Source organism: Osmerus mordax, chromosome 27 (assembly GCF_038355195.1).
Source record: "Osmerus mordax isolate fOsmMor3 chromosome 27, fOsmMor3.pri, whole genome shotgun sequence".
Classification (NCBI taxonomy): domain Eukaryota; kingdom Metazoa; phylum Chordata; class Actinopteri; order Osmeriformes; family Osmeridae; genus Osmerus; species Osmerus mordax.
Genome location: NC_090076.1, coordinates 3988666 through 4000421, shown reverse-complemented (window position 1 = coordinate 4000421; position 11756 = coordinate 3988666). Strand labels below are relative to the sequence as shown.

Sequence of the window (11756 nt, the reverse complement as noted above, 5' to 3'; positions counted from 1 at the left end):
TAAATCTGTCATGTCTTGGCTTTTCTCCGTGGTTTTAATGATGTGGTCATCATGATGTGGCCTTATTCCTGAATATGGTCAGGCGACATGGTGGTTTAGAGTAGCTAATTCCTTGGATCAGCAGATTAGCATTAGTATCTGAACCTTAAGGGCTGGCAATCCAAGCTCTCATCTTGGATTGGCTTTTCTGTGTAAAGTGTGCCAGATACCAAATTAATTTAAACAGAAGAGGAATACTTTGAAGGTCATGACAAGGAATGAAGGTTGTTCAATCCCCTTTACTCTGTACTCCAAAGTACAGGGTTCAGTTACAGTTACAGTTCAATTGACATGTGTGCACATGTAATACGCTACAATCAGGCAATAAGATAATAAGATGGGTGAGCTATGCAAGTTTTCTGACTTTTCTGGGGTGATCTAAAAAGACTGATACAGTGTGATCAGGCCTCTTGTCACAACATGACCTATCAGAGATCGTTAAGCATCAATGAGTCTGTAGTGTGCTACCCACCTAATACAACACTCCCACAAAATAAAAAAAGATTTGAGATTAACATGATCTCCAATTGCTGTTTGCGTTAAGCAACTATGGCAGTATACCAAATACTTTTGTTGTTGTTGCCAATTTCACCTGAATTACACTGTTCATGTTTTTCTTTTAAATTGTTCATGATACTGTTATCTCTCTATTCACACTCTCGTATTTCATTTTTCTCTCTTCTCTCTTTTCTTTCTCAGTGTTATGTCAGGACCGAGGCCTGTGGTTTTGAGCGGCCCTTCTGGGGCAGGTAAAAGTACCCTGCTGAAGAAGCTGCTGAAGGATTATGAAGGAGTCTTTGGCTTCAGTGTGTCACGTATGTTTGTGTGTCTGCCTCCTTTTGGCTTCTGTCCTAGTATTTCCTGTCTGGAAACGATGTCAGGCAGTTTGGTATTTGGTACTGTCTGAGCCTAATTTAATCCAGCCCAGTTTTTGTTGTACTGTGCCATATACAGTGGCATATCCTTTACCTAGCTCAGTAATGGAACAAATCAAAGTAGCCAAATCTGGAAGACTAAAGCATTCATTTGAAATTACAAATCGGTGGTATTCTAACAACCCTATTGCTCAAATGTAAAGATTACTAGTTTCCTGAAACTGTAGGGGGAAAAAAGTGCATTTAATGTTCACTGAATGTGATCTTCCAGATACAACAAGAAACCCTCGTCCAGGGGAGGAAGATGGCAAAGGTACAGTATGGCTGTCCTCACTATCACAGCACTCAAGTCTGCACACAGAGAATATCTCTGTGCATGATGCTAGTCTTTCAACCTAATAAATACAAAACCTGGAGCAACTTATTTTCCTTCATGCAACCAGGGTTGTTGAATATTATTTTGGAGTAGGTAGACTTTTGTATGGCTTTAAGAAAGGTCTAACTGCTGTCTATTTAAAATTAACAACCAGTCTAGAAATTGGAATTTGAATGAAACTGTAAACATATGTGCAGGTCAATATTTGATATATAATACAACCCTTAAATGAATGACTTATTGGAACCTACCAATTCCATGATGTTCTATAGGTCTAAAAATGAAAAGGTGTTGTGTCTTATGACATTTTATCAAACCCTTAATGCTGTCTTTGATGCACATTTGACAAATACATAAACTTCTTTACAATAAGGGGAACCTTTTTTTTTTCATTTTGCATTTAAAACCATTGTAATTTTGAATTAAGAAATTGTTGTACAAAATGGGATTCTCTCTTGCAGTTTATACCCTAAAACCAGAGGTTTTTTTTCTTCAAAACATTAAATCCATGTGCTGAAAATAACCTATCAAGATCTGTGAGAAGGGATCGTACAGACATCAAAAGCCCATGGATGTGTTCTATGGTTCTCTGGAGACCAATATGTTGAATGCATAATGCAAAATGCATAGAACATTGACTGAAATTATTGTAAATAACGAGAGTAAGACATGGATTGCTCAAGTAAAGTACCAATGGCTTCACAATTAATTCTCAAATGCACCTTTGAGTGCTCCAGAGCATTTTATTTCAATATGAAATACCAATTTCAGAATTATCATTGGTATTAAAGACACATTTCATGAGACATTTATGGAATGCCAAATATGTAAATACTAAATACCATATACCACAGATCTTAAAATAAAAAAATCCTGGACACAAATGACCTATATACTATACTGTTCACTGAGGAAATGTGAGTGAAATTGATCACCTGAAACTTACAATTCAAGAGGCAATGGATTTTCTCTTTAAATGTCATTCATCCCTTGATCCTTCCTCTGCTTTGTCAGCACAGACCTCCAGTATTTCCCTTTATCCTTTTGTGCCCAAAACCATCTCCAACGCCCCACCTTCCAGCTACTTGTCTGCTCAATCCCATACTGTACATACCAACCAACAATGAATCTACATTGCTTCTTACTCCCAAGTGAACTGCAGAGAACTCTCTTAAATAAAACAGGGGTAAACATCTTTCTCTGCCTTTTTGTTTTCTCCATAGGCTTGAACAGTCTCCCTTTGCTTCTAGGAGCTACGTTACTGCCCGTGGCAGATGTCTTATCCTCTGTCTCATCCGAAGGTGTAAATATATATCCTCAATTTGTGTTCTATCGAATCACAAAATACATAAATGTGACCTAAAAGTGATTCATAGACCCAATTACTAAGAGAGAGTGTGATGGGGGTTACTTTCATCATCCAGGAACATTGTTAAGAAATGTACTGTAGATGATTGTAGTTCTGAAGAAGACTAAATTTGACAGTCTTAGGAACTCAAAATGTCAGTTTGCACTTTGGAGTAAAAAGCTTTGAAAATAGCCCCCTGTGATGCATCGCTAGTTGCTGCCTGTTCCTAAATTTCAAGAACTTTTAATATTCCAAAAAGCTTTAGCTTTTTCACATAGCCAGAACTGAAGATACTCAACACACCATTAGCATTACAAAATGTTTTTGATTCTGCTTATTGCCATCAATTGATAAATGGATTTCTGGTGCCATTTTGGAGCATACAGCTTTGGAGTTGTTCAGATTACGAGCATTATTGCTCCTGGATGAAAACTACCGACTGAAGTTTATGCTTCTTAGTCCTCCTAAATAATGTTTTGTCTCAGTTTATTGTGCATCCTATGTCTATCCTGCCATTCGCAGTAAGACAACTATCTTTTGTAGTTATCTTATCTTTTGTATATTTTTTGTGACCTATTTCAGTCTGGAAGTCTTCCTCACAATGTTGTCATGCTAAAGTGTGTGCTGATCTCAGTGTCTTTGGGAGACCTGTGGTTGTAGTTGTGGCAGTGACTTCTGTGTTGTGCCACAGCAGTAGATCCCCTGTGGTTGTCAATATTGACATACATATATGTGGCAGAATAGGAATATTCTAATGGTAAAGACAACACAGCATGGTAGTTGCCAGTCAGCGTTTGCTTGCTCCCTCTGTCTCTCCTTTTTTCCTCAGTTGTTGTTTTGAGTCTGAAATGAACATTGTTTAAGTAGATTTTAATTGACAAAAAATAGCAGTTCCATGTTTTTCATTACATTCATCTTTAGTACACTTGCAACCTTTTTTTTCTGTCGTGTGAATTATTTTACTGTTGTTCTGAAAATTTTGTGCATGATTTTATAGCACTTTTGTGGTGATACTCTTAAAAAGAGTGACCAACTAAATATTTCAGTAGTTCCACTTCAGAAATAGTATATTTCTATTTTTGAGAGAATAATATTCAAATGTTTTCTCAATCTCAAAATCGTATTATGTTTTATCCTTTGTACCACCTCCAGACTATCACTTTACAACCCGGGAGGCCATGCAAGAAGGTATTGACAAAGGGGATTTCATTGAGAATGCAGAATTTTCGGGAAACATGTATGGAACGAGGTAAAGTATAACACTTGATCCCAAGACCATATTTTTTTTTGCAACACTTAAGTTAACATCCAAGTTCTTCTCCAGAAAATACATCTAGAGACATTGTAGACTGACCTTGAGGATAAAGTAGGTCAGTAGAGAGAGACTGAAAACAGACGGAGCTCTAAACTCCATTATACCAGAAAGGCAAAGGTACAACAGAGCAGTTCACCACCTGGTGTTAAGTTTAATCTCTTCCCCGGTGCTCAAGATAACACAGTCCTATAAGTAGGATCCATAACAATCCTCTTACCTTATCCAAGTTCACTAAAATGACCATGAGAATTACAGGAAGAAGGGAGTGTTACTTTGTGAATCCATTGTTAAGTGCAAATTTGTCTTGTCTATCATAACCACATTACATTTTTACCTGCTCATAAAAACTGAAAAAGTATCCTAATGATTTCAAATCAGACTAAGAATCCAGTTAATGTTCTTTCAACAGTAAGTCATCAGTAGAAGATGTACGGGCAAAGAACCTGATATGTATCCTAGATGTGGACATCCAGGGTGTCAGGAACATCAAGCAAACTGATCTGGATCCCATCTACGTTTCTATTCAGCCTCCCTCCATGGAAATCCTGGTGAGCAGTCCACAATCTAGTTAAATCACTGAAATTCCTCATTGAAAATTTCACACTGCCGTTGACGCCAATGGGATTCTATCATACAGTCGGGTTCCAATCCTCACATATGACAATGTGAAATGTAACTGTTCATCTACTGATTTTTTCAGGAGAAGCGTTTGCGGGACAGACAGACAGAGACTGAGGAAAGTTTACAGAAAAGGCTGGAGGCAGCAAGGATTGACATGGAGGAAAGTAAGTTCCCTTGCCTGGTGTGAAGAACATAGCAAATACTTCTAGACATTTGGTTGGTTAAAGAATACGATTTTTAGAAATAGGCCTTGAGCTTGTCTGTGAAGAAACACACTGTTATAGATGAATTGTGGCTTAATTTTCTTCCTTGTCCTAATTGTTTTTTCCGTAAATTTTTGTAACCCAGGCAATGAACCAGGAGTCTTTGACCTTGTCATTGTAAACGATGACTTGGATGAGGCCTATGAGAAGTTGAAAAATGTCCTCCTTGAGGTAAAGTGTGCAGTATCTGCATTTAGCAATCCATGAGTTGAAGTGGTGTCATATATTAATTACACATTAAGTGATCTTGAGGATGAATTCACACATTTTCACACGCATAATCTCTGTCTCAACAGGAAATACAGAAAGTCCAGGAAGCCAACAAGTCATAAGGGGGTGAGCAGCCTAATCCCATAAGGTCATTCAAACGAGTAACACAGCCTTGAACTCTGGCATGAATAACACTATATTTGATGCTACATCACCATGAAGAAGCAATAAGCCCCCCTGATATCAGTTTATTAAACCTTGTGAGAGTTGCTTGCCACAAAAACTGCTGTGGGCTAGTCAGAGGAACAGACACAAGGTATTTTGATTCTTTGATGCAGTTTTTTCTTTCTCTGTCACTATATGGATAAGAGAATGGGGCACTTATAACTTTTGTTGTGTATGGAAGAAAAAATAGCCTTCTCTGCCAACTGGTTTTACTGTGATGTACTGTAGAAAGGTAGGAACCACTGCCAAAGCGAATACTAGATGTTTGTTTTGTCTTTATAATCCAAGGTTTAGAGTTACAATTAGCTTGTCCTGTTGAAAAGTTTTGTTGGGCTTTGTTTTGTGTTCAGACACAAGTGGACATACTATGGTAAAACAACCTAATCAACAGTAAAACAAAAGTTGAGCGTAAAACTGTCTTAGCTGTCAAATGTTGGACTAGATGTGTGATAAACAGTCTTAATTTAAGATATATTATAATAGATCTATTTGTATGTACGTCTTCTTTTTCTCAGTAGCAATTTGACTGACAATAATAAGCATCCACACATTCATAATATGATTATTATGTATTGAGTCTTATTTCACAGTAAGTTTCTGTACTTACAGCATGTGGTGTTTTACAGACTGGGGATAGACTGCATCTTAACAAAACAGTCAGAGAACATACAGAGGTCAGGACTCCTCCACAATATAAGTAACTGTTGTGTGTATTGGTGCAAAATTGCATGTTTTGTATGCAAATGAAAGAGATCATTAAACAATGTGTAATTTCACCACTCTTTCTGTTTTATTTGTCTTTCGTTCAGTCCATACATATTGCCTTTAGTAAGGTGCATGAATACTTAATCAATTATACGTATTTTTGTCTATTTCTCAAAAAACATTTGTTCATATCCTCCTTTGTACACAATAAGACAGTTCATGTGAAATTCTTCAACAATGTTCACTCAAAATATCATTTAGGAAAAGGACATACGTCAGTCAACACTTTTCCTTTGTCATTCCAAAATTGATGCTTAATCCCTTTGCCATTTTCCAAAACACAAGTCACATTTAGCATACAGGCTCTGTAAACAAATGAGCCAGAAGACATAGTTAAGGCGAAAATTAACATCATTGTCCAAAACTCCATAAATTCTACCTCACACAAGCAACAGCATTGCACAGAATACTTCACATGTTCCCTGATATGATCTTAATAATTCAGTAAATGCATACCCAGATACAGTTTCCCTTGTTGTAAGACACATCCCAGTTCTGCAATCAGGATATTATTTGATACATTTGTACATGTTTCCACACAAGGCATGTCAGTCTTTGTCTTTAATCATTGAATCACTGAAAGAAGGGCCCCTGCAGCTTGGTGCGTACCTGGTCTCGTTTCACCTCCCGCTCCTTGAGGTAGGTCTTCAGTTTGTCTGTGGAGAAGCACACGATGGAGTCCCTGGGTTTGGAGGGCATCCGTTCCCCACGCACCCACGGGTTCTGGAGACACTCTGCTGCCGTGGGTCTTCCCCTAAGAACAAACACGGCACAGGAGAACACTTCAAATTATAAAACAAATTGACTGTATGTGTCACTCACAGCTTTTCTAATGATACTGTTGTCATTCTCCATAACATTACAAATACTGTAACTAAGAATTGGTTTCAGAGCCTAAATGTTTAACAGGATGTAGCATAGCGTTTGATGGCTCAGACGGGGGAGGCATTCACCAAGCCTTGCTGTTCATGGTGTTCTTTAGGAAAGTGATGGCTCCCTCTGACAGGCCCGGGTAACAGCGGCTGAACTGGATCTTGCCCTTCCGGATGTTTCTGTCCCTTTCCCAGTTGAGGTCCGAGTGGAAAGGGCTGTCGGCACTCAACCTGGAACAGACGAAAGGCACTGAGACACAAATCCATTTGAAACCGTCTGGTGGGAATTGTGAAAAGAGATCAGTCTTCTCTTGTTTGTCTTTTGTACGTACATGATAAAAGTCAAAACTCCAACAGCCCAGATATCCGTCTCAGGTCCAACTCCATGGCCCTCCAGAATTTCCGGAGCTTTAGGAAGGACAATGTAAACTGACAAAACAGACAAGAAGACATTCTTCATAAAAGGTTTTTTTTTTTCTTCTTTTTTTGTTGTTGCTGGACTTGCAAACAGATGTATTCCCTGTAATTGATGGATACATCTGTTGTAATCATGCAAAGACTGTGGATCAGAAAATGACAAGCAAATCGTGTTTGTTATAGAGGTAGTACTGTAGGCTAGGAATGGTGAGTAAGTGAGCGAGGTTAGGTTCAGCTAGGGTATGGTCCATCCATCTGTCCCCTCCTCGCAGGTATACCTTTGCTGCGGTTTTCTGTTGAATGCCGTGACAGCCACAAAACTCTTTAGTACATTAGAAATCCAACACAAAATAAGAAAATTAAGCTGAAGTAAAACGTATGGTGGGCCTCCATCCATACCTTTGTTGTCAGACAGGCCTTGAATGTGTTCGATGTTGAGGGCCTGTCCAGGAGTGAAGGGCTGGGCAGAGCCCAGGTCGACGATCTTCAGCATGTTGGGGCCAGTCACCAGCATGTTGTCTGACTTCAGGTCCAGGTGGACAACCCTACGGCCGTGCAGGTAGTCCACGGCACTGAGGATCTGACACAGCAGCTCCACCACCTGCACCTCTGCATACAGCTCTCTGGGGAGGGCAGGGGATAGGAGGAGAGAGAATATGTATGGGGCGTCATCCATACCCTGGTATATACACATAAATATATATATTTATATATTTGTGGCCAACTGCAGGTAACTGCAACACCTATGTGACGTGTGTAACGTGTGTGTCCATTGTAAGTGCATCTAAATTGCTTGCGTGCGTTCGGAGGTTTGATATCATTGCGCAGGCGTATGCAGGCGCTAGTGATCCCTTTGCATATAAACCAGTGACACGTATTACCCCCCATATATGCGTGGGTGTGTGTATGTGGGGGGGGTACGCATGTCGTGTGTGTCTGCACGCATGTGTCTGACCTCTCCGCCAGGCTATGGAGCAACTCTTGGCCTGAGCACAGCTCTTCCACCAGGACCAGGCAGCGCGAGGTGATGAAGGCCGCATGCAGCTGCACCAGGTGGGGGTGGCGCAGTCTCTTCAGCAGCTGGTACTCCCTCAGCACCAGCTGCCTCTGCTCTGGCCTGTACGGGGTGATCTTGGCTGCAAACAGCTGCCTGCTCTCCTCCTCCTGACACTGTGTCACCACGCTGAACCGACCCCTGGGAGACACAAACAGTAGGGGGGAGATATGTAGAACTGACATACAAGTTGAACCCCAATCTGCATACTTTAGAAGGTATTACAACTGTGCTTCCATTGTTGAAAGATGCAGGCGGTGTACATGAAATGCTTCCCGTTTGGTACATGCCACAGTGGTTAATCCTAAACTGGTGCAGACAGGTTTGTATAAAAGCACTTAAAGGCCGCTTCTCCTGTTAACCTTGCAAGAAAGCTGGTTTTGCAAGATCATTACAATGCGAGAATCTATCTTGCCAAGCTCCAAGTTATCCGTTTGTGCCCAAACCACAGTGGTTTGGACCAACCAGCGTCCTATGAGGAACTACTGGCAGCTTTTTTGAAAGGGCCTGTCCTTTTCCAAACAGTCAAGACGACTTCCCAGATGGATGTGTGACAAACCATCTCGTGAGTCAGGTTCATCTCTTGGGCCAGGTTACTGTCAAGTACCTGTTGATCTCTGAGAGAAAGGTGTAGGTCTTATGGGAAGGCTGACTTCCTGACCCTGCTGTCTTAGTCTCTGGAGACTCAGTCTGGATGAGGGGAATATGGCTCTCTACAGAAGAAATCAAATGGAATCATCTAGCCACACGCAATTAAACACAGCACATTGCATGACACACAAACATTTCATTGGTATGACAATGGAAACAACAGTATTTGGACTGGCCTTCAGGATGTGTAGCCATAACCACTGGCTGTGAGGATTCGCTGAAGGGTCCAGCCCCTGTCTTGGTGATGCAGCCCACCCTGAAGCTATAGCCTGCTCCCCTGGATAAGTTCTTCACCACATAGCAGCTGTCTGTCACATCATCACACAGCACCTTCCAGTCCCCACCTGCAACAGCATGTTGTCACATCTGTTCCTTCCTTGGTCGATGTTTATAACATTTACACAACCCAAATCATAAAAGCTAACATGTTTGGAATGTTGCAATAAAGTAACCCACCTACCAATCTATTGTGGAAAGCCTTGATTTAATTCTTATTTAACATCTAACAGTCTTTATGTGTGATATGTCAGCTGCTATTTTCATCTTACCATCTGTGCTATATTGTAAACAGTACACAGCAGGATCACTGGACTGTATTGGTCTCCAGACCAAAAACAGTCCACCTCCATCCAAATGGATCACATCAGGTCTGCATGGGCGTACAGGCAGTTCTACAAGTCAGATGCAAATGAGATTTTATCAGTAGTAGTAGGAAGTTATACTGATCCCAAAGGGGATTTATGTCACGCCCATTCCCGTGCCCCAGCCTAGTGTTTTGTGTGTGTTTTGTGTTAATTAGTTCCACCTGTGTCTTAGTGATAGTCTTTCAGTGGTGTTGTTGGTGTTGTTGCGTTCACCTGTGTCTTGTTTGGTTCGGTGTATTTAGTCCCTGTCATTTGTTGGTTTAATGTAGCGTGTTTTCAGTTTGGGTTGGTGTTTCTATATCCTACGTACCTGTGAGTATCCCTGCGGTCTTGACGTTCTCAAGTAAAGCCTTTTGTTTCTTGACTCCTGCCTCACCGATCTCCTTGCGCTTGGGTCCTCCCTGCACCCACGTTACAGAACGACTAACCCACCATGGACCCAGCGGAGAGTTCCCCCAATCCTTTCGAGGGCAACTGGCTTGCCTTTAGGGGACCCCATGTGTGCTCACCGGCGGTCTCGCCAGTGAAGGAAGCGCCCAACGGAGGAATGCCCACACTCGGCACTACCTGACTGGCGCCAATCGTGGGTTCTCCGCATCCGACCCTTGCCACCCCGTCCGAAACGGTTTTTTGTGGGGGGGGGGGGGTCCAACTCCACTGGGCTGACCCCACGGTGGGGTTGGCTTGCCGCTCCCAAGTGACTCCGTGCACGCACTCCGTAGCGACTCCGTGCCAGGCGCTCCCAAGCGCTTCCGTGCCCGCGCTTTTGTGCCCGCACTCCCAAGCGCAAGGAGACAGGTGAGGCAGGAGTCAAGAAACAAAAGCCTTTACTTGAGCACGTCGAGACAGCAGGAATACGCTAGATTTAACACGCTACATGAAACGACTGACCAAGACAACTGAACAAATTACAGGGACTAAATACACCAAACAAGACACAAGTGAACCCAACAACACTAACGACATCACTGAAAGACAATCATCAAGACACAGGTGGAACTAAAACACAGAGCACAGGGAGACAATAGGCCAGACAAACTAAGGCTGTGGCACGGCCGTGGGAGTGACAATTTTGTGTATTTTCTTTTACTAAGTAAACTGAATTGGCCCACTTTTTAGGCCATTTAGTACACTTTAAAGTACACTTATAGTTTATTTGAAGTTTACTTTTGAATACTGTAAAGTAGCCTGTGTAGTGCACTTTTAGTTTACGAAGTATACTTCGTAAAGTACCTCAAAATATACCTTTGAATACTCTAAAGCAGGGGTGGGGAACGTCCGGAAATCATTTGGTCCGGCCCGCCATAGCACTGCAAGCACCATATTATTAGGTGCATTATTCGTTGGCAGCGCCACTATTTTTATGTGGAAGAGGACCGCGGAGGCGCGCAGCGTCGCGTACAAATGTACCAAAACATTACTGCGCACTCACATTAGGTGTGGAATTCCTTTCTAGCAAATCAAACCCAGAATACGTCCTAGGTTTGGGCTAAGCCCCGAATGTTTACAGTCTGGCTCCGCGCCTGATTAACACTCGGATCGATAAGCAGTCTCGAAAATTGTAGCAATATAAAAAACAATACGATCCCTTTCCGTAATCATAATACCCCCCCAGAAATGTTCACTGCACCCGCAGTCAAAGCAGGCTGCATCCGGCCCTGCCAGCTAACATCACAAACCTCACCAAGCAGTTCCAGCCATCACATTAGGGGTGCGTTAAATGTTTGACCAAAGATAGCAGGCACATTTTTTTATTGATAATTCCGTACGGCCCCCAAATGATTTTATAAATATCCAAATGGCCCTTGGCAGAAAAAAGGTTCCCCACCCCTGCTTTAAAGTAACCTGTTTAGTGCACTTTCAGTTCATGAAGTAGGCCTATACTTCCTAAAGTACTTCACAGTATACCTTTGAATACTCTAAAGTCACCTGTGTAGTGCACTTTCAGTTCATGAAGTATACTTCCTAAAGTACCTTAAAGTATACTTTAGCATACTTTCATGTGTACTTTGAATTAATGTAAGTACTTCAAAAAATAACTTAATAAATATCTATTCACTATGATTTACTAATAGATTTAA

At 41.5% G+C, this 11756-nt stretch overlaps 2 protein-coding genes across 2 annotated transcripts in view; one reads left to right on the top strand and one right to left on the bottom strand.

The window, feature by feature from the left end:
- The first annotated feature begins 742 nt into the window (after positions 1-742).
- Positions 743-5169, top strand: guk1b (guanylate kinase 1b). The gene is made up of 7 exons (XM_067230722.1): positions 743-854; positions 1186-1227; positions 3791-3887; positions 4363-4501; positions 4654-4738; positions 4923-5008; positions 5134-5169. The coding sequence occupies exons 1-7, from the start codon at positions 743-745 to the stop codon at positions 5167-5169; spliced, it is 597 nt and encodes a 198-aa protein (XP_067086823.1).
- An 885-nt stretch (positions 5170-6054) lies between these two features.
- The window catches only part of obscna (obscurin, cytoskeletal calmodulin and titin-interacting RhoGEF a), a 43732-nt gene continuing 38030 nt past the window's right edge, over positions 6055-11756 (bottom strand). The window contains exons 68-76 of the mRNA XM_067230424.1: positions 9580-9702; positions 9208-9375; positions 8988-9093; positions 8282-8521; positions 7726-7949; positions 7605-7619; positions 7242-7338; positions 6991-7140; positions 6055-6791 (exon numbers count right to left, since the gene is read on the bottom strand). Coding sequence (XP_067086525.1) covers positions 6611-6791; positions 6991-7140; positions 7242-7338; positions 7605-7619; positions 7726-7949; positions 8282-8521; positions 8988-9093; positions 9208-9375; positions 9580-9702 — 1304 coding nt within the window. The 3' untranslated portion in view covers positions 6055-6610. The remainder of the gene's footprint in view (positions 6792-6990; positions 7141-7241; positions 7339-7604; positions 7620-7725; positions 7950-8281; positions 8522-8987; positions 9094-9207; positions 9376-9579; positions 9703-11756) is intronic.